This window comes from Seriola lalandi, unplaced genomic scaffold (assembly GCF_002814215.2).
Source record: "Seriola lalandi dorsalis isolate HSWRI2012SDOR001 ecotype SW California unplaced genomic scaffold, Sedor1 jcf7180002054986, whole genome shotgun sequence".
NCBI lineage: Eukaryota > Metazoa > Chordata > Actinopteri > Carangiformes > Carangidae > Seriola > Seriola lalandi.
In genome coordinates, this window is record NW_019525535.1 from 36,261 (window position 1) to 58,735 (window position 22,475).

Below are 22,475 nucleotides of genomic sequence, written 5' to 3' on the forward strand. Positions count from 1 at the left end.
GTAAAAAGGCTAGTATTTGTGCGTGTCCAGAATGTTTTTTATATGTGTATTTTCCTGTTCCCTAGATGTCTGAGTTCTCTCATTTATGGTATCAGAGACCAGACCATCAGGCCCGTCCTTGTGTACCATCTATGCTGTAGACTGAAACTCTCAGTGGTTCCAGCCAAGGCTGAGATGTCAACCTAGGCTTTATGAAATCGATCACTCTTTATTTACACACATATATATATATACATATATATATGACACCCAAACATTTGTATATCCTTGATTTAGGGAGAAAGCAATTGAAAATACTAAAAATAACCTAGTGAGTAACCAGTGTCATCTATATCTTTCTCAGTATTTCTCAAAGTCCACTGTTAGAAGTCTGCCACTTTTATTTGAATGATGATTTGAAAAGAATGGTTAAATCAAGTTGCTGTCATTTTATTTTTAGCTTTATGTTGTTGAACATGCTGTTGCAATTTCATGCGTATTATTCTGAGGGAAATTCTTCATTTTTTTCAATTTCAATGAATATGTAGGGAGAGCATTTGTAATAAAATAATAGTTCAAATAAATTACTACTACTAATAATAATGATTATAATAATGTTTTCTTATGACAGCTATAACATTTGTATTTACTCTTGATCATGCGTTTTTAAATCTGTAAAAGTGTATAGGCTGAGTTTTGATGATTATTACTTGACACAGACCACTGTTTCACTCTCTGCTGCCCTCATCTGTGTGAACGAGCTAAGCACTTAGATAACACAGCCAGCCTTGTAATTTAACTCCACTCACCTCATACTAAACACACCTGTCAACTAACCCATACCTTGACTCTGTCATTGATAAGCCATTTTGCCACAGCCTTGGAAGTATGCTTAGGGTCATTGTCCATTTGAACCCATTTGTGAGCGTACTTTAGACTTCCTGGCTCGTGTTATGAGATCTTGTTTCAATATAACCACATAATCTTCCTTCATCATGATGCCATCTGTTTTGTAAAGTGCACCAGTCCCTCCTGCTGCAAAGCCTCCCAACAACATGATGCTGCCAACCCCGTGCATCATGGTTGGGCTGATGTTCTTCAACATACAAACGTCACCCCTTCTTCAAACATACGATTCAAACATATGATGGTCATTTTGGCCAAACAGTTCCATTTTGTTTTGTGAGACCACAGGACATTTGTAAATAGATAGATAGATAGATAGATAGATAGATAGTCTTCAAACAGGAATTTCTGGATTTCCCCTTCTGTCCTGATATATAGTACATAGGTTGGTGTTTTTTATTGATCCCGAATTTCACCTATTTTTGACAGGTGACACATGCGTCTTACTACATAAAACAGACAGGCCTGTGCTACGAAGCAACCTCAACATACCCATGATAACATTTAGTTATCTGAGGTAACTGAAACTAACACTGACCCTCCTGATAACCTGTACTATGAAGCAGGTCATCACCTGGCTCAGTTAACTCTGGTTTACCTGTCCAGCTATGAGTGTGTTCACGTAAAAGAGGTGGCGTTTTTTAATGTAAGCAACATCGTCAGAAACATGATTGAAATACTTAATATCATATGATAAGTTCGGTTATAACCATGTCCAAAAGTGACATTCAACAAAAAACAAAAAAATCACATAACTAGAATAAAAATAAATATTTCTAAATATAGTTACTATTAAAGTCATATTAAGGATATGTTGTAAGTAAGTGGATGAATTATCATTAAGTTTCTTACTCAGTATTTTCGCTCTTCAGTGTGATGATGAACCAACTGTTATGAGCATGTGATGCAGATAAAACAGTTAAAGTTAATGTCTGACTGTTTCTGCTGCAGAGAAAGAAAGAAAAGAGGAGAGAAGTAGTTGATTTCTGATGAGTCTGACTGAAAAATTTTAAATCAGATTTATAATCATGGAAATATCGAGCAGTGTGTGGCTAATTGTTCTAATCATAGACATCAGATGTTTACTGTTTATTTCCAGTTATAGTCACAGAGTCTCCTCATGTTGTTCTGAGCTGCGGTGATGGAAGAAGAGTAAGAGCATCAATACAGTCAGGAATCCTGACGGATTAAAGATGATTTGTTCAATTAAAATGACGCTATTTATTTAGTTCGATAAACTCTGTTTGTTAGAAGCTCTGTTTCAAAAACCAGAGTGGACACATGCTGGTCTGGAACAACAAAACGATTCCACTGATTTATATAAATGTCTAGGCCTACTACTCGTTATTATTTATCACTTAATTGTATAGACTTTTTGTTCCTGTCAGGATCCTATGGGAATAATGACTCAGTTTTTCCAGTGATCGGATTGGTCAGTAGTTTGGCTGTTGACAGATTTTGATCTGATCCTCTAAGTTAACCTGTCGCAGCTTAGGCGTTCAGCATAAGTTACCATGGTGATTTCCCCCAGTACCAAGGGAACCACCGTCATAGGACTGAAAACCCTCAGTTAAACCTGAAGTTACTTCGATAACCTCAAATCCTGCTTCATAGCACAGGCCTCAATTTCTAAGCTGAAACTAAATATGTCACAGCATGAAAGAATACAAATATATTTTTTAACTGTTTTGGCAGCTGCGTGTGGACACAGCGCCACTTCAGTGACGTTTCCTATCAAAATTAATTAAGAAGTGTCAATGTAAGCACACACTCGTGCTTAGTCTGTTAGAAAAAGCACAATGTGACAAGGACCTGTCTGGCATGTTGGGTAATAATGGAAGTTAGATTACATCAACCATTACCAATCTGGTAACCACAGTGACATGTGACGTGTCATGTGAGCAGGTTGCGAGGACAGAGCTCATAATTTGTATGCAAGGACAAGCAAACCCTGCAGAACAACTCTGCCCACATACAAACAAGGACCAACTCTAAACTGCTATCTGCACAGGGAAAGTATATGTGGATGATTTGGGGTTTTTCTTGTTTAGCCTTGTGAATCTGTCTTTAACAAATGTTGGTTCTAAGCTGTTGCTGGAATACAAACTGAACAAGATTCACTGTGCTTTTGTTTTCCAGTCACATCAGCATATCAGGGGTTTCATACTTTACATGGTTAATGCTTTACATGTCTTAAATGCTTCTCTAAAATGTCGTATGCAACTCAGTTTCACACTAACATCACTGTTGAATTACAGTATCAAGGATTATTGGAAAGAGCGATTATTACCACTCTGACTACAGTACTATGCTGTGTGTTTCTCTTCATTAATGGGACCATGTTATTCACCCTGAGGAGTAAACCAGTGTTTTATGAGACCTCCCGTTACATTCTTCTGTATAACCTACTTTTAGCAGACACTGCACAGCTGGTACAAAGTCAGGTACTGTATCTACTGGCTGCATATAGAATAAAATTAACGTATCCTGTGTGTGGGTTTCTCAGCCTTTTTGCCAATCTTGTAACTGTGGTCTCTCCTCTCACCCTGGTTGTGATGTCTCTGGAGAGATATGTAGCTGTGTGCTACCCACTGAGGCATGCTACCATCATCACCATTAGAAGCACAGGGGTGGCCATCATTGTGGTTTGGGCCTTCAGTTCACTAAGTCTCCTCATTCGAATTTTTTTACTATTAAATTTTCCATTTGACGAGTTGGACAGCCTGCTGATGAATGACTTTTGCTCTGCTGTAGCTATGTTGCTTGGGCCCTTAGCTGATGATTATGATCAAGCCTACACTTGTATTCTGTTTGTTTCAGCAGGTGTTGCAATCATTTCCTCCTATATCGGTGTGATGGTAGCAGCCAGGTCAGCTTCTGCAGACAAAGCTTCAGCACAAAAGGCTCGTAACACACTGTTGCTGCATCTGGTGCAGCTGGGCCTCAGTCTCTTCTCAACCATGTTCAATCCATTACTGGCAGGTCTTTCGAGAATATTATCAAGAATAGTATTAGTACGCATTGTTAATTTTTTCTATGTGTGTATTGTCATCTCCCCCAGATGTCTGAGTGCTCTCATTTATGGGCTCAGAGATCAGACCATTAAGCCCATTCTCATGTACTATCTCTGCTGTCGACCCAGCCAAGGCTGAGAGGTGAAGCTTTGTCAAGTTTTCTGGAGTGGCCTTCAGAGGCCGCCACATCTGGCTTTAGTTGTTGAGCAGGCAAACAATATTGCTCATGTTTCAAAACAACTAATTTGATGATCAGTGTCTTATTCCCTAGGCCACCAGGGCACCCCAGTACATGTATTAATGATGAGAATATGTTGCCGCACTTGTTTAATGATGAAACCAACTAAAATCATATGGTGCAGGTTATTAAAATGGATTATTAGCTGGTTTGACAGACAGAATGCATCTTGCCCCTCCCCTTGCTGCCCTTCATGTGGCCTGGCGGTAAAAGCGTGGCAAACACAGGCAGCCCCCTTCACAGGTACATCATTCACTGCATCTAAAACCAACCTTCATGTAATCTCACCTAATGCCCTGACCTCCCCACACACCAATCTGTGCTGCTCTGTATCGCATATATCTTTTTTTTTTTTGTCTGCTGTGATGCCTATGGGGTTTGCTGGGAAAAGAAAATATGTTTCTAACATTATGAAATTGTGTTTCAATTTGTATTTTAATTGAAACTGATATGGATGCAGCTGGAATGAATTAAGATGTATAGGAAGGACAGACAGAAAAGAGTATAAATTCAGATAACAATTTGCGACAGTGACTGCACCCCCTCATCTTGAATTGAATTATTAGAATCACAATTAAGAATACCATTGTCCACATCACTTTCTATACAAAATTGCTTGGGTATGGTAGAACTTCTATTTAAAACAGCAAGTACCTTATATATAGTTTGCTGCTTCAAGAATTGTAATTAGATAAGACTAAGACGTACCTCTGATCCAAACTATATTAAGCATACATGAATAAAACATAATGCATAAGAAACAATATCATGCATTGCATGCATATATCTTGACTATATCTAACTAACTTTATCAGGCGCTCAGAAACTCTGTACGACCTGTGTCCCTATGAACCCAACTGGATTCCAACATTAACCACATGAAACAGAATAGACCGAAGTTCCAGAAATATCTCCCACGTTAGGCCAAACATTGTATCCTGAATCCAGTTAGAAATAGGTGAAAGACTGTTTGTGTAAACTAAACTAAACTATGGGCAAACTTCATACTGTAAAGATAAATAATATGCAAAAATCCCAAAGGCATACAATAACTTACAAACTACTGGAATATGATGGAACTTGATGGAATCCTCTTTTGTGTCCTGTACCTGAGGTGAGTGTTATTATGTCTCATGCATCTCAGCAGTGAGGGACTACTCCCACACTGTAATAATAACTCATTCATACTGCTATTAATGTCATACTGCTGTTTACTCATGCAATACCATAACCATGTTCAAGCATAAGGTGGTGCTTAAGTGTACTTAGTACCAGAACACCTTAGACCTAAGATCAGTGATCGGGTTTGTGGTTTTGTCATCTGACCTTCAGTTGCATGTCTTAAACACTCAGATGAAGAGAGGTGCAGATCTGTCAACTGATCATCACCTGGTGGGTGTTGGATCAGATGTCCGGGGAGGTGGCTGGATAGACGTGGGAAACCCAAATGAGTAATGAGGGTAAACTGGGTTAGGGTTACTTTTTAGGGAACTTCTAGCCAAGGCCCCTTTCTATAGGGTCTTCAACTCCCACCTCCAGAAAAACATCTCAAGCATCCTGGAGGAGGTTGGGGGATATGGAATGGGTGGGCCATGTTCAAACCTTCCATTGTGGACGTGGTTGCCAGGAGTTGTGGCTTAAGCGTTGTCTGTGCCAGTTGTGGCAGCAACCCAAGAACCCGCTTATGTGAAGAAGGCAAGCATCAGACATCAGCAGGCCAAAGTGGCTGTATCTGCTGCCATGGCAGTCATGAATGCTAAAACCCGGGTGTGGAAGGAGTTCAGAGGGGATTTCAGTTGGCCTTAAGGACGTTCTGGCAAACAGTTCAGAATCTCAGGAATGGGAAGCAGGGCTTAGCCCAAGCTGTTGTTAACATGGAAGGAGAGCTGCTAATTCAGACTGTGGGTACTGTCAGCTTGTGAAAGAAGCACTTTGAGGAACTCCTGAACTTAACCAACATGCCCTGTAAGGCTTGGGGGAATCCTCACCCATATCAATGGCAGAGGTCACTGAGATAGTCATAAAGCTCCTCAGCAGCAAGGTGCCAGGAGTGGATGTGATCTGCTCTGAGATGCTGAAGGCTCAATCCATTGTGGGGCTGTTTTGGCTTACACATGTCTTCAATATCACATGGAGGTTGTGGACAATGCTTCAGGACTGGCAGACCAGGGGTGTGGTTCCCAGTTTCAAAAAAGGGGACCAGAGGGTGTGTTGGGTATGACAATGCTATCCCTTCCGAGGAAAGCTTTTGCTAGGGTGCAGGAAAGGTGGCTCTGACCAATCGTCAGAGCTCGGATTCAGGAGGAACAATGCAGACTCCATCCTGGCCGAAGAACAGTGGACCAACTCTTTGCCCTGGCAAGATTACTGGCGAGGTCATGGGAGGTTACCCATCTAATGAATATGTGCTTTGTGAAAAGTCAAACACGTTCCTAGTATTAACCTCTGCCAGGATTGTCCTTTTTCACCAATGCTGTTTGTGATTTTCATAGACAGGATGTCAAAGCACAGCTGCAAGGAGGAGTGTGTCCACTCCCTCTATTAACAGATGATGTGGTTCTGTTGGCCTCAATGGATGTTCTACTGGACCATTGTGGTGAAGAGCTGAATCAGAAGGCAAAGCTTTCCATTTATCAGGTGATCTTCATTCCGACCTCACCTATGGTCATGAGCTTTGGGTAAAGAATAGGATTGCAGATACAAGCAGATAAAATTATTTTCCCCCACAGAGTGGCTGGGCTCAGCCTTAGACATTGCATAAGGAGGTCTATCTTGAAGGAACTTGGAGTAGAACCGCTGCTCCTTCATGTTGAAAGGAGCCAGCTGAGGTGGTTTTGGCATCTGGTTAGGATGCCTCCCAGACACCTTCCATTGGCGGGCTGTAAAACAATGCTGAGGAAGGGGACATCTGGACTACTTTGCTTGGCCTGCTGCCACTGGGACCTGCCCTTAGATAAGTGGGAGAAAATGGATGGATGGGTGGAATATCACAGTACACTCAACTTTATATTTTATATATTTCCTATTTATATATATCGTACATCTCTTTTGTTAGAAATAACCTTTGTTTTTTATGCTTGTTTGCATTTTCCTTGGCACCAAAGATCTCCTGAGTGCTCCTAATTTTGCTGTATGCAGAGTTTACAATGACAATAAAGGATTTCTGATTCTGATTTTTATTCTGGTTAAACTAGCTTAGCATTAAAACTGAAAGCAGAGGGAAACAGCTGACCATGTTGGTGGACAAATACCCGTACCGACATCTTTAAAGCTGGGCAAACACTACTGTTATAATTTCTTGTTTTGTCTGAGCAAAACCTAAAGGTTGTATTTGCATTTTTTGCTTTAAAATTACCAAAACAATTATTCAGTTATTCAAATAATTGGAGATTAATCGACTGATTGTTGCAGCTCTTGCAGACACTGCACATTTTTATAAATATTGTACATTGTGTTAACTCTCACTACACATTTCAGTCTGCATCTCTGCACTGCCTACCTGTGGCTTTTATGCTCACACTGTGCTGATCAACTGACACCACACACCAACCACAATAAGATCTTCATTACCAGCCCACCCTGTGGCCACTATATTGGGCACACTGGTAAAATTTTATATAATCTGATACAGCTGTTCAGATATAAATTCTACTGTTGCATTGATAATAAAATTCAGTTTTAGTTCAAATCTGCCAGTAATTTTTTTCTGCTTTTATGTTCATGTTCATGTAGTTAACTTAATTTTATTTCCCCATGTTGGGCAATTCTCGAAAATTATTGCTGTATTCTTTAGTTTTGTGTTTTTGTGCACCTGTGAAACACCTTATAACTCAGGTTTTAATTGGCCCTACAGAAATAAAGTTTACTCACTTAAAATGTTTACACTGTTTAAGACATGATCACATGGATCAGTGTTGAGCTAAGCTATTAACCATTGTCACGTCACAGTGTCACGTGAACTTAGTGTGAGACAAGTGATAATATAGAGAATGTTAGGGTGGGCAAATCCTGCAGATTATCTTTGCTCACATGGAGACAAGCACTGACAATCCTGCTACCTGCTAATTATGTGCACAGAGAAAATGTATGTGGATGATTTGGGGTTTTGGATGTGACTAAATAGGCATCTTTGCTCATTAGACATCTGCATGCGTTTTCATCCTTTTCAACATACAAACATAGTGGAAGAGAATTATTCTGCTATTGTGTTCCAGTTTCATCAACAGGTTAATAATTTTCATGTCTTAAATGCTTCTCTGAGATGTCCAATGCAACTCAATCTCAGGCCAACATAACTATTGGACTTGGGTTACTGGAGAGAGTGATGCTTTCCACTCTGACTACAGTACCATGCTTTATTTTCTTCTTCATTAATGTGAACATGCTGTTCACCTTGCGGAGCAAACTGGTATTTCGTGAGACCTCTCGTTACATTCTTCTCTTTAACCTCGTTTTTGCAGACACTGTGCAGATGGCATTGAGCCAGTTACTGTATATACTGTCTGTTTGTAAAATAATGTTGTCGTATCCTATGTGTGGTCTCATGGTCATGATTGCTAATCTCACAAATGAAATCTCTCCTCTCACACTGGTGGTGATGTCTCTGGAAAGATATGTAGCTGTGTGCTACCCACTGAGGCACGCTACCATCATCACCATCAGAAACACAGGGGTGGCCATCATTGTGGTTTGGGCCTTTTGTTCACTAAATGTTCTCACTCGAGTTATATTACTGTTACATTTTCCATTTGAAGAGCTGGAGAGCCTGCAGATGAAGGACTTTTGTGGTACACTTGTCATGTTTCTTGGGCCCTTATCTGATGATTATGACAAAGCCTACACTTGCTTTGTGTTTATTTCTGCTACTGTGGCGATCACTTGCTCCTATATTGGTGTGATGATAGCAGCCAGGTCAGCCTCTACAGACAAAGCTTCAGCTCATAAGGCTCGTAACACACTGCTGCTGCATCTGGTGCAGCTGGGCCTCAGTCTCTCCTCAACCATGCACAACTCATTGCTCATAGCTGTCTCCAAAACTGTTACGAGGACAGTACTTGTGCGCATCCTGAATGTTTTTTATGTTTTTATTATCATGCTCCCCAGGTGTCTGAGTGCTTTAATCTATGGGCTCAGAGATCAGACCATCAGGCCCGTCCTCTTGTGCCATTTATGCTGTTGTTTGAAACTCTCAGTTGTCTCAGCAAAGGCTGGGGTCTCACCATAAGACATGGAATGAATTAACCTTCATTAAACTTATGTTATCCTCATACTGGTCATCATATGTCAGAATAGCCAGCATTTGTTATAGAGAAAGAGACAAACTAAAAACTCTTTTTGCTAAAGATGACACACATGTATATATATATATATATATATATATATATTGAAAAGAAGACTGTTCAGCTGTAGTTTAGTCAGTATTTCTTGAAATTTACTAATGGAAGCCTGTCAAGAATATCATTCTGACTTAACCAGTAGAAGGTGTTGGTCACAAACATTTAAAAAGGATTTATTAAAATAGGTATCATTTCATTTTGAATTATAGCCTAAAATGTATAATGTAGTTCATACATTTCCTCAAATTCTGCTTTAAGTTTCATTTTGATTTAGATGCAGCCTAAATAAATAAAACAGTATAGTTAGAGCACAGTTAGTCAATAGTTTAATGAATACAAAGAAAAGCCTGTCACCACAGTAAAGATGCAGTGTATTAAAAAATTTAATAAACTAAAAATAACTAAAAATAAAGACTATTTTCAGCTTTGATGTTACTCCAAATTTCATCACGACCGACATGAATGATGGTCAAAACCAAAATAAAATGTGATTTGCAAAATGTATGAATTTCCAAATTATTTGCATATGAAACTAGGTAATAAGAATAATGATAATGATACTTATCATGAAACAAAAAACATTTTATATTTATTTTATTTATTATTTATTCTTTTTTTTTGTAAATTTTTGCCCCTAAATTGAGACTACTCAAATCCCTATTACTGCATTCCTTTTGGGGTACGTTGACGTACAATAACAAAGTACAAAAAGCCTGTATACATAAAGGTGAAACATTGACACGGGCCTAGATTAACGTAACGTCCTTAAGAGAAAAGAAGTGAAAAGAAAAACATAAATAATTGTTTAACAAAGAAAATGTACAATGATTGTGGTAATACAACAGCACGTAAAACCAGAAAAAAAACGAATAAATAACTAAATAAATAAGCGCCGTCGTCATGACGTATGACGCATGAAAGTGCAGTGACGGTCGACAGTTTTCCCTCCTCGCTGACACGAAGCTATCTGGTGGCGTCGATGTTTCGCTAAAGACACCTTTATCGCTGAATATTTCGGACTGCGAAGCTTTAGCAGTTTTGGAGGAAGGCCGATAAAGAAACCGAACAGCCATAACAACGTTGTTAAAGGTAAACGTGCCTGAAAGTACAGTTATTCTTTGTCTGCCTTGCTGTTGTTTTGCTAACGTTTACGTAGCAACGCTAAGTAGTTAGCGGGAGAGCTAGGTAGCTAACGTTAGCTTGACGCACGTAGCTTCTAAACAGTAATTGTCGGTAACACAGTAAATGTTCGATATTAGTCCGACTTTATGTGGGTATAAAACCTGACACTGTTCGCCATTAAGTAGCAGGTCTTGGGTCGTTGATAGTTCGGGTTATGCGATGGGTTCGTTGAGCTAACATAGTTAGCTGAGGCGGAAATAATGCTACGGCTATGTCGGTTTTGGTTCTTGGTTTATAACTGGTCTCATCTGGCTCTGGCTCGTCAAAAGACGGGCCGGGCTTCCAACATTTCAAACTCACCCAATCTACAGGGGCTGATAGGTTACGTTGTGTTTTGGTTCAACAGATCTAGCTGATGTCACAGCCCTGTTAGCTGCACGTGGAGTGAGGAGTCTTGGTTAACGTTGTCTCCGGCGGTACATATCAGGTCTGAGGGTCCGAGCTTCACCTGGAAACTGTGTCGTGTTTAAGTTTCAGTTGATCGATTTCCACCCGAGTCAGTCGCCGTAAAACCGCTGCTCGTTGGCTACAAACTGCTGTGAAAAGTAACGAAGTAACTTATACGCTACTCGATTATTTCCGTTTTACGCTACTTTAAACTTGCACGTCACTATATTTCAAGTGATGGTTGCAGCTCCAGTTCAGTTTGAGTTAAATAATCTTTCTTTAATCTTAAACTCTGTAATGTAGGAAGATTTAGCGTCTGTCTCCCATTATGGGCTTATTAACAACAATATGATTTTTAGTAAAGTGGCAGTTGTGCGAAATGCAAACGGATCCAGTGTTACATTTGACTTTCTTTTCTGGTAGTGTTGGAAACCTGCTGCAGAATATGAACAAAGATGTTGTTATTGTTTCTAAAGTGAATCTTTGTCTTTGTTTTCAGGCAGAAGACTTATGCAGTCCTGCTAGCAGGGCAAGATGTTCAACAAGTCATTTGGTACTCCCTTTGGTGGAGGGACGGGGGGATTTGGCAACGCATCGACCTTTGGACAGCAAAGTAAGTTGCTTTATTTATTTCTTTAAACCTTTTTTTAAATGAAACCCATAGTAGCACCAAGACGACTTGACGACCTGTTGAAGTTTCATTTCATACAGCGAAGCCTGAATCTCAAACAGAATTCCAACATCAACCAAGACGTCCAGAAACTTTTACTGCTCATGTTGTTCTTAAATCAGTACAAAGTATTGGAAATGAGAAAGCATGAGAAAGGAAGTATCATGTACTCATGTGCTTTAAAAAAAAGTTACGGTGAGGTGAATTTGACATTTTCCTTTTAGGTGATCTCATTCAGCCCTTTAGTGGTAACTTTCATCGGGTTTCTGATAAGGTGAACCGACCAAACATCTTGATCTAGTCTGTTGGTACAGTCTGAGAGAGTCTCAGTATCCTAGGATTAATTCCTGGTGACTGAAGTTGTAGCAGGTGATGTAAAGCATCAATCAGTGTCACGTCAAACTGTCCTCACATAAACTGTGTATCTGCAGATACGGGCTTTGGGACGACGGGGGGCTTTGGGACATCTGCATTTGGGACGACCAGCAACACTGGAGGACTGTTTGGCTCCACACAGAATAAACCTGGTTTGTCAGCTCTAGTCTCATTTGCTCTTGTTAGAAACAGCCAGATGTTTATATCATTCCTTTGTAGAGAGTCTCAGTCCTGCACATGTGAGCTCTTTCGGTCTGGGGAAACTTCACCTGCTGAGATGATATCTTAAAGCTCTAGCACTGCATGTTTTAGGGCCAGAATACATTTCTGAATACTGCTCCATTAGGAATTCTCAGGTGCTCTGGGACCTCTTAGGTGCTCTGTGATCTCTCAGGTGCTCTGGGACAGGTCTGCTTACTGTCCAGAACTCAAACTAAGCGTGAAGAAGCCACATTCAGTTTTCATGCTCCATGTATCTGAACAAACGTCCAAAAAACTTGAGGTCTCTCACAGCTCTCCACTCTTCTAAATCAGAGCTGAAGATTTTTCATTTAAGACTATTTATTCATATCTTGCATGGAACTGTAGCTGCACTGTAATTCTTATATTGTTTATTATTGATTTTATTCTTTTTTTTTTTTTTCTTTTAATCTCCTATATAACTTTGTTTGGATCCATTTAAATCCTCTTCATGTGTCTTTTCTGTATTGCCTTGTGTGTCCTTTATTTCTTGTCTTAATTCCTTCTCTGGCCTATGTAAAGTGCTTTCAATTGCCTTGTTGTCAAAAGGTGATATAAAAGAAGTTGTTGTTTTGAAATGGGGAAAATCTTTAAAGATGTAGATATTAACACTAATCTGCTCCATTTGCTTTCATCCAGGCGGTCTGTTCGGGTCCAGTACGTTCAGCCAGCCGCCGACTTCCTCCACCAGCACCGGCTTTGGTTTTGGTGCAGCTAGTGGCACCTCCACCAGCTTGTTTGGCAACACTGGAACAGGCACCAGCGGCGGGCTCTTCTCCCAGCAGAACAATGCTTTCGGTGCCAACAAACCCACGTCTTTTGGAAGTGAGAACCCTCCAAACTTGACTTTTTTGGTGTAAAATTCACACCTTTATGGGTTTCCTTAGTCTGTCAGAAAGATCAGAAATAACAACCTGCTTCTGGATTTGTCAAGTAGGAAAAATGCTCTAAAGAAGTCTGACTCCTCTTTTGTCCTCCAGGCTTCGGGACGAGCACCAGCAGTGGCGGCGGCTTGTTTGGTTCCACCAACACCGCCTCCAACCCCTTCGGTGGAACAAACTCCCTGTTTGGAGGCTCAGGGTTCTCTGCCACACAGCAGCCAGGAACAACCGTAAAATTCAATGTGAGTAAATCCGGTGCTGAAATCTGGGGAAATGAAGTGCATTCTGTATTTGTGTCCCAGTTTCTGTGCTACATCCTAACTCAAAGCATGTTTTGAATTTGCTGTGAATTTGCTGTTCACACTGGAAATATAGTATAAAGTTTAGAGAGATTAATCATTTGCCAACTACTTTAATCAAATTATTGTTTTAGTCATTTTTAGACGCCAAATATTTGCTGGTTTCAGCTTCTTATATGTGATGATTTGATGCTTTTTTTTTAGTCATACATCAAGTAAACTGATGTCTTTGGGTTCTGGACTGTTGCTCTGACGATGTCGTGCTGGACTGAAGAAAAATAAAACAATCACTAAAATAACGTAATGATGAATATAGTTGTTTTTTTTTTTTTTTAGTTTGCTCTTGATGGGCGCAGTCCTCCCACAATGAAATGCTTAGAGGAGATGGAGGAGCTGCAGCACTTAAAAGAAAAAAAAGAATATAACGTAGATACTGTGTAAAGTTAGTATGTCGTATGGAGATTTAGATTTTAAAGGATTAAAAGAGAACCTGAACTGTCAACCAGCTGCGGAAATAAACAAAATAAGAATATTCACCCTGAAACGTGTGTATTGTCAAACAGAGACCTTAACACTCATTTGTGTTTCTATCCATTACACTTTCCGCCTTTAGCCTCCCACAGGAAGTGACACAATGGTGAAAGCTGGTGTGACCACTAGCATCAACACCAAGCACCAGTGCATCACAGCCATGAAGGAGTATGAGAACAAATCTCTGGAGGTGAGTTTGTAGGTCGACACACATACCAGCTGCTGCTTTTAGGGATTCAGTCAGAACCATCAGACCTGCAGCAAAAGCCACTGCTGCTACAGGAGCTATGGGCAAGTTTTAAGCTGTAATAATTATATCATTTGGCATTTTTTAATGAGGAAAATATAAAATTCTAGGAAGTTATAAATGTGATATTATGATAATTGATAATTCTAGGCCAGAGCTTGTCTACTAGTTGTCAGTCATACTTTGGTTGCTAGGACAGTGAAGAGGTATTCAGTTATCAGCTCTTTAAAAGTCCTAAGTTTCAGTCGGTGGACCTGCAGAAACCATGTGGTGACTTGGAGGGGTTCTTGGAAAGCTTTGGGTTTTTAACATTCTGATCTGATTTTTGTTGCTTTCTGTTTTTCTCTCATCTGCTTCCCTGCAGGAGCTGAGGTTGGAGGACTACCAAGCGGGCAGGAAAGGCCCGACCAACCAGATGGCTGCAGGGACAGGCAGTCTGTTTGGTTCAGCCACAGCCACATCCAGTGCCGCCACCGGTCTGTTTGGCTCCACAGCCCCCAACACCAGCTTCTCCTTCGGACAGAACAAGAGCACTTTCGGAGCTCGTAAGTGGTGACGACAACAGTAGCTGTTAATGTATTTAATTCAGCCTGAGGTCAGCATCTCATCACAATGATCCAGAGTCAGTTCAACCATCTGAGGCAAAACTTCCCAACAATAGTTTTCGACCCCTCAACCAAAAATGAGAAGTGCTAATTAGAGGTACTGAAAGAGACATGCTTTGTGTTTGTCTTCTCTCTAGCAGCGACTGGTGGTTTTGGTGCTACCACAGGTGGTCTGTTCGGCCAGCCGACCCAGCAACAAGCCGGCAGCCTCTTCAAGCCGTTCGGTCAAACCACCACCACACAGAACACTGGCTTCTCCTTTGGCAACACCAACACTATGGGACAGGCCAACACCAGCACCATGGTGAGTTTAACAAGTTCAACAGCTCAATAAGCTGAAAGGTGATGATACATCAGTGTTGTGTTCACTGGGGAGGCAGATCTCACAATTCAACTTCCTCAATGGTTTTTAAAAGTTTGAGTGAGAATGTTTCGATGTTTGCTCACAACAGTCCTCTCCTGTCTTTCAGGGTTTGTTTGGGAACACAGCAGCTTCTCAGGCGGGCGGGTTATTTGGCGCCGCCCAGACCAGCACCGCCACTGGGTTTGGAACGGGCACTGGGCTGTTTGGGCAACCCAACACTGGATTTGGAAATGTTGGAACACAGGTACAAAGTAAACCAGGGATAATTTGAAATGGGACAAATTTATTTATCATATAAGAGGCAATAATTACTTCATTAGAACTGAACTGAAACTTCAGCTTAATGTAACACACAGATTCAGTTTGGGATGATTCATCACAAGTGTATTCTGTAAAAAGGAGGCCATTATTTAGGCCCCAGTGATAAAATGAAAGAGATATGTACTAACCCGTCCCGTCACAATATCAAAAAAAAAAAATTTTTTTTCTTTGTAAAGCTTCACACAGCGATTTGGTTCATTCAGCCCCTCCTTGCACTGCTCTCTTACAAAGATTTTACTGTTTTCTGTCTCTTTCCGGCCCTCTCTGTGTGCCTGTCATTCAAGGTGCTCATGAGAGCGTGCTGCGTGTGTGTGTTCCAGGACTAAGTTCACTGACCAATCACAATATGTAATCAACCCGGTGAGGGTAGGGGCAGTTAAAATATTTCTAGTGGTGCAAAAAGAATCTTAATCTAAACTTTTAAAAGGAGTAAACTTTGGCAGGCTGAGGGCAGCTCAGTTTCTTCCACTAATAGAAAATAACATTGAAAATTTTGTGTGAAGACTAAATCATTGTAAATAGATTTAAATTTTACTGTTTGTGTGTTTCTCTTACAGCAGAGTTTATTCGGAAATAAGACGGCGGGGTTCGGCACCACCACCACCAGCGCCCCATCCTTCGGCACCGGCACCGGCCTCTTTGGCAACAAGCCTGCCCTCACACTGGGAACTGGAACCAACACTTCCACCTTCGGTAAGTCAGTAAAACACTTTTATAGTACCTCTCAGGGTACCCATGGCAACGGCAACGCTTCAGGCAACAGTGAGTCTCATTGATAATCGGTGTTGTTGCTTTGGTGCAAGGTTTTGGTGCGAACCCTGCTGCAGGGAGTCTGTTCGGGAACAAGCCGGCCACTGGAGGTCTGGGGACCGGACTGGGAACCAGCTTCGGAACAGGTAACACAGGAACTTGGCATCAGGAAGGATTAACAGACAGGTGATGATACAGTGTTAAGGCCAGGGTGTGAATATAAGAAAAAGGAAAATACTTTATAGGTAATGTAATTTTCATGACACTTCACTAGTGGAGCTGAAATGGTTTGTCAACAGAAAATTCTTCTGCAACCATCAACATATCAAACATTCACTGGTTCCAGCTTCTTACTCATTTATTTAGGACCGTTGGTTGGACAGAACAAGCAGTTTGAATTCAGTTGAACAGCGTTTGGGGCAGTTAGAGATTATTTTCATCATAGATTATTCTGTTAGTTTTTTATTTAATTGTTTAGTGTCAGAAAATTTCTCAGACCCCAAGTTGATGTTGTCAAGTTTCTCATTTGTTCCAAACAGCCTGAAGTTATTTAGTTTACAACAACGAAAAACAGAAGCACAACAAATTCTCACGTCTGAAATCAATGAGCAAATTTTTAGAATTTTCCCTCCTAGCAACTTAAACTGACAATAGCGATTAATTTTCTGACAAACAATTAATCCGTGGTCATTAATATTATAGTTGTATTTGTTTGTGTACTAGTTTCCTGTGTCATCTTTAATAACAAGCCGTCATGGCTGATTGAAATAGAGAAGACGTTTTCAAACTAAAGCACCGAAGAGCTGAACCTGTTGTGAAAGTGTAGTATTACAGGCTGAGGATCAGCTGGACATGTATTAAAACAAAGCTGTGTGTTCAGCAGTGGGCACCGGACAGCCGTCTCTGTTTGGCAATAACCAGAACAAACTGGGCACCACACTGGGAACGATGGGAACGTTCGGAGCGACTGGATTCAGCAGTGGAGCCAGCACCCTGGGCTTCGGAGCTCCACAACAACCCGTCGGTGAGCCCTCAGTGTCTGTGGCGTGTTTGACCTCCGTCCCCCAGGAGATGGGGCGGTGATGGAACCGTATGTTTTGATGTGTTTTGTTTTTCCTCCTCCAGCACTCACTGATCCGAGCGCAGCGGCCGCCCAGCAGGCCATGCTTCAGCAGCAGCTCAGTGTTCTGGCGTATTCACCGTACGGTGACTCACCACTGTTCAGAAACCCGCTGTCAGACCCCAAGAAGAAAGAGGAGGTGAGAGTCTGCTCCTTTATTCGGCGTGTTTTTGTTGCTTCTCCTCTGCTTTTGTTGACACTGTTGGTGTTATGAATACTCAACACAGATTCACCTGCAGTTCACTTTTTTTAACTTCACCTTTATTAAATCAAGATGCTCTTTAATGGTCATACATTAACAACTTCTCCTCTATTTTGTCAGCGTCTGAAACCAACCAATCCGACAGCACAGAAGGCTCTGACCACGCCCACCCACTACAAGCTGACCCCTCGACCTGCAACCAGGGTCCGTCCCAAAGCGCTGACATCATCTGGCTCGTCCAAGTCGCAGCTGTTTGACGGCCTGGATGATGACGAGCCCTCGCTCACCAGTGGAGCCTTCATACCCAGGTACCCATCAGCCAACACTACCTGTACCATTGCCATGGCAACGTGGGCCCCTGGGCAAAGACTAGTAAAAGGCCCCCCACCCCTCCTATGTATGAATTCCCTACTGAAACGTCTGTGTGGCTTTTTTTTCCTTCCACGATAGTTTTTCCTTCGTAGTGTTTAACTGGGATCTGGCTTCGGCTCCTGGGTCTGTGCCACATAAGCCCATTCATTAATACACACGGGTCCAAATCAGGTTCATTGATTAAATGTATCACTCGGAATGATTGTTATATACAGCAGGGAAGTATTGACATTCTTTGGTGCAACCATGAAAAAGGTTCTGAATGTTACTCTATGATATTAAAAAGTGTTTAACTTGGTGTGTGTGTTTTATCCACAGGAAGAGCATAAAGAAACTTGTGCTGAAGAACCTGAACAGCAGTCAGTACAGCAGTCAGACGGAGGCGGAGCCGGATGACCTTGCTTCACCCTCAGAGTATCCACAGAACGGACACAGGTCAGGGGTTCAGAATGATCTGTATTTTTAAATCTGCAAAGCAATGAGCAGGTGGAGCAGGTCGTTTGTTATCGTGTCTCAAATATGACACTTGAGTCTTCTTTCAGTTTGTAGGAGAACATTTCCTGAATAGTCTCAAAGTTTGAGATTTTATTTTTAATTTTAGCCACATCACCTTTAAACTGTGATGAGTTTCTGCTAATGCAACTGAACATTTCCTACCACACTCCTATCATCAGATTGTGTTTATATTAATAATACTAGACTAAGTGCAGCAGCTCAAGCTACAGAAAATGTCAGTGAATCAGCACCTAACACTCTAACCACAGGGTGTATTTTAAACCACTGTTTCCATAGCAGAATATTAACTTAAATACTCTCTGCAGCCTTATGGAGGAGGAGGAGGAGCTCAGGGAGCTGGCAGGCCCCAGCAGCCGGGCGGATGACGACCCTGAGGTCACCCAGTTCTACGTCAATCCCATCGCCAAGCCCATCCCACAGGGCCGCACCCAGACCAGCCTGCAAGACACCATCATTGACCTCAACATGCACAAACCAGCCAGGAACGGCCTGGAGGTCAGCAGCGCCAACGTTCTCTCAAACTTGATCTGGATCCTAAATCACGTAGCCTGTAGCTCGATAAACGGGGGTGGTGTTTACACGGGGGATAATGTGACAACAATCCGACCTTTGACATCCGCCTTAATATTCTGCTCAGAGTTGAGATATTCACATATTTAGTTTATACGAACACACGAGAGTCTGTATCATCATCATCTTTAAAAACCTCTCGATGCTGAGCTCAAGTTTTCACATGAACAGCAGATAGTTTTGATTTATCAGAGATGGGAAATAAAACACGGGGCAGGTGAAGTCCAGGAGTTTGAATGATGAGGCTGCGACATACAGAGTCAGAGGACAGGTGTGTGTGTTCATTGTATTTATTATATGACTCAGATCTTTAATTTTTTTCTGTCCTCAGCTGAGCAGCGATGACGTGTCGGCATCTCTGGGGGAGGAGTCTCTGCTGGAGGAGAGAGAGGAGGAGCAGCAGGAGGCTCAACAGTCTCCTCACCCAGCGGGTGAGATACAAAATCATGTTGAGATTAAAATCTGTTGTTTTTAAAGGGACAAGGTCAAGAAGGAAACGTAAAACAACATCATCACAACAATAAATAAAAACATCAACAGGGCTGCAACTAACAATTGGTTTTAGTGTCGATACATCTGTTGTCTTGTTTGTTTGTTCAGTCCAGGTGTAAATGATTCGACACCACAGGTTGTACAAGAGTTTGTTTTTAAGATCAGAACAACAACAGGATCATCATGTAGCTTCAGCTCATTTCATTCATCCCTGCCAGAGCTGCTGTTCACTGCAGCTCCACTCAGATTAACAAATGCACACGTTATCTGCCTCGGGGTGGTCACACCTTTGCATACAGCTGTGAATAGGAAAAACACAGTTGATCACAGCTGTGTCAGAGACCTGCTGCGAGAGAGACGTGTCAGACCGCACACGTTTAATGGCTGAATTTACACAGAGGTGGAAAACTGTCACAGGCTCCTGCAACAACTGGGCTACAACTGTTATTTTAACTTCCCCCTTTTGATATTTTCAACTTTTGTCTCCAACAAGCTGATGGACAGGAAGTCGTGTAACGTCAGTGATCCTTTGTCAAAACACAGTCCTGCATGCCTGTAGCTTTCAGTTTCACATCCACTCTGGTCGACAAAATGTTCTTTAAAAAGTTCAGTATTTTAAAAACCTCCCATAAATTAAACCACAGTTTTTAGATTCAAGTGAGATGAATGAATCACTCTAAATTGCTTTTGTGGTGATTTTTTTTTTTTTTTTTTTTTTTTTTTTTTTTTTTTTTTTTTTTACACATTAGGCAGGAAATCCTGCAGCAGCTGCAGGATGAATCGATCAGTTTCTGTTTTCTGTCTGTCAGGTATCGTCCTGAACCGTGTTGGTTATTACACCATCCCCTCTATGGAGGATCTGGCTGAGATGGTGGATGAAAACGGAGAGTGTGTGGTGGAAAACTTCACCGTCGGCAGGAAAGGTAACACCAACACTCGCTCCCCCCCCCGCCTCTTAGTAGCAGCATAGTAGACATCCAGTTTACCTGCCTGGGTAAACTGGAAGGTGACTCATACAGCTTGTTATGTCATGTCCCACGATGCCTGTGAGCTCTGATTGGACAGATGTCTCACTGCTCTGCTCTGATTGGCCCTCGCAGGCTACGGCTCCATCTTCTTCCCCGGCGAGGTGAACGTGACGGGGCTGAACCTCGACGAGATCGTCCACTTCAGACGCAAGGAGGTCATTGTGTACCCCGATGACAAAAACAAGCCGTCAGAGGGGGAGGGGCTTAACAGGTGAGTGAAGCCAGGAACAATCAAGTCAGTCTGTTGTGGGGAAATGTTTTGTGATTGTCAGCTGGTCGGGGGGGCAGGTTTGCCTCAAACTGACCAGTTGTGTGTTGGTCATCCAGCTCCTGTTCTAGTCTGTTTGTCTCTTTGTGCTCGTAGACGGGCCGAGGTGACCTTGGACGGCGTTTGGCCAAACGACAAAACGTCCTGCACTCAGATCAGGAGCCCCGAGCGTCTGACCGACATGAACTACGAGGGTCGGCTGGAGAAGGCCTCTCGTAAACAGGGAGCCCGTTTCCTGGAGTACAGACCCGAGACGGGATCCTGGGTGTTCGAGGTCAGTTACTGCTGCTCCCACAGGTTTCAGATAAATTAGCCTCAGATGGTTTATGTCCGATAACTCGCATTATCTTTTCTTTCTTTGTCACCTGAAGTTCTACGTTGACAGAAGCTGAAAAACACTGAATGACCAGGAGAGTTTTCTCAATCATTAGAGCGAGGCCAATATTTCATCTGATCGAACAACTAACAAGGTTGTTGTGTCACAGCGACGTCCTTCAGAGCTTTTCCACCTGAGATTTAAAACGTCCTGCTCGGCATCTGTCTGTGTCGTTGTAAACTTCTGAATATCAATATCAGTCAACCCTCAGAAATCCAGTATCGGTTCTGCTGTTACTCACAGGAAAGAATAATGTGAATTCAGATGATTTGAATGAGGATGTTTTCTAGAGTTCTGTGGGTCCAAAATGTTGGATTTGATCCAGAAAACATCTAATTCAGATGGGTGAATTTTCTTCAAAAAGTACTCAGGTGGCTTTTCCCAAGTCCTTAGTTTCAAGTTTGCTGTAGTGATGTAAGTTTATTGGTATCCAAGGATACGGTGAGCCAGCTGACACAGAGCGGGTCTGAGGCAGTAGACTGACCCAGAGTGAAGGGCAGGGGGACAGTTACACAGTTGAAGACAAAGGGATAGACAACTGTATTTGCATAGACCTGGGGTTGCAGACATTTAGTCAGACAGGATAACAAGTTGGAAAGGAGGTTAGAAACAAAAGGTAACGTTCTCTAGAGGTCTTGCAGTGTAACACCTAGGTTCAAGTTATCAAGGGGGTAGGAGGGGCTCTTAGGCCGGACCAGCATATCTACAGGTAAGATGTTGTTAAGACGATGAAGCGTTGGTGATGTAAGAGGGAAGAAGGGGTGTTTCCTTGATGAAAGGATCAAGGGGCCAACTCAGTGGGGTTATAGAGGTGTTCCTAGGTGTCAGCAAGTCTACACTGAAGACTTTATATTCTTCCTCAGTACGCAAAGACAATTAGACCTGATGTGGTGTCTGTGTGTTAATGACCACGACAGCGTGGTGATCTGTCGGTTAATGAGGAGCCACAGCAGGAAAGAGCAGCAATAATCAACTGGACAATAAACAGAGAGACGATATTCATTTTCCAACCAATTTCATTTCTGTGAATCAAATTCCAGAAAATAATTATCACTTAATTACTGGATCTTTTATGTAGGTCACCGATGTCTGTCCTGGTTCCTCAGAACCCAGCGGACCTGTGAACACCTGCATCTGCTGTGATGCTGCTCAGGTGTGTCATTATCATGTTGTTCTCAGGTGTGACTGACTCCCCCCCCCCCCCCC

General features: G+C 41.9%; 4 protein-coding genes across 4 annotated transcripts in view; all 4 read left to right on the forward strand.

Annotated features, from left to right (window-relative positions):
* The window catches only part of LOC111647369 (odorant receptor 131-2-like), a 1,962-nt gene extending 1,776 nt beyond the window's left edge, over positions 1-186 (forward strand). Inside the window, exon 2 of the mRNA XM_023396966.2 lies at positions 1-186. This exon is cut by the window's left edge and continues 1 nt beyond it. Coding sequence (XP_023252734.2) covers positions 1-186 — 186 coding nt within the window.
* Positions 187-3,095: 2,909 nt separating this feature from the next.
* Positions 3,096-4,037, forward strand: LOC111647370 (odorant receptor 131-2-like). Its single transcript, XM_023396967.1, has one exon. It carries the CDS (start codon positions 3,096-3,098, stop codon positions 4,035-4,037), a length of 942 nt encoding a protein of 313 aa, XP_023252735.1.
* A 4,297-nt stretch (positions 4,038-8,334) lies between these two features.
* On the forward strand, positions 8,335-9,361 carry LOC111647371 (odorant receptor 131-2-like). The gene has a single exon (XM_023396969.2). It carries the CDS (start codon positions 8,399-8,401, stop codon positions 9,359-9,361), a length of 963 nt encoding a protein of 320 aa, XP_023252737.2. The 5' UTR covers positions 8,335-8,398.
* A 1,037-nt stretch (positions 9,362-10,398) lies between these two features.
* Positions 10,399-22,475, forward strand: part of nup98 (nucleoporin 98 and 96 precursor) — a 21,886-nt gene continuing 9,809 nt past the window's right edge. Inside the window, exons 1-20 of the mRNA XM_087171342.1 lie at positions 10,399-10,562; positions 11,542-11,655; positions 12,144-12,239; positions 12,967-13,152; positions 13,308-13,450; positions 14,121-14,228; positions 14,650-14,830; positions 15,028-15,194; positions 15,361-15,498; positions 16,133-16,268; positions 16,379-16,471; positions 17,206-17,349; positions 17,451-17,584; positions 17,768-17,955; positions 18,338-18,454; positions 18,841-19,030; positions 19,437-19,536; positions 20,407-20,520; positions 20,698-20,836; positions 20,990-21,205. Of these exons, the coding sequence (XP_087027468.1) occupies positions 11,577-11,655; positions 12,144-12,239; positions 12,967-13,152; positions 13,308-13,450; positions 14,121-14,228; positions 14,650-14,830; positions 15,028-15,194; positions 15,361-15,498; positions 16,133-16,268; positions 16,379-16,471; positions 17,206-17,349; positions 17,451-17,584; positions 17,768-17,955; positions 18,338-18,454; positions 18,841-19,030; positions 19,437-19,536; positions 20,407-20,520; positions 20,698-20,836; positions 20,990-21,205 (2,669 nt within the window). The 5' untranslated portion in view covers positions 10,399-10,562; positions 11,542-11,576. The remainder of the gene's footprint in view (positions 10,563-11,541; positions 11,656-12,143; positions 12,240-12,966; positions 13,153-13,307; positions 13,451-14,120; positions 14,229-14,649; positions 14,831-15,027; positions 15,195-15,360; positions 15,499-16,132; positions 16,269-16,378; positions 16,472-17,205; positions 17,350-17,450; positions 17,585-17,767; positions 17,956-18,337; positions 18,455-18,840; positions 19,031-19,436; positions 19,537-20,406; positions 20,521-20,697; positions 20,837-20,989; positions 21,206-22,475) is intronic.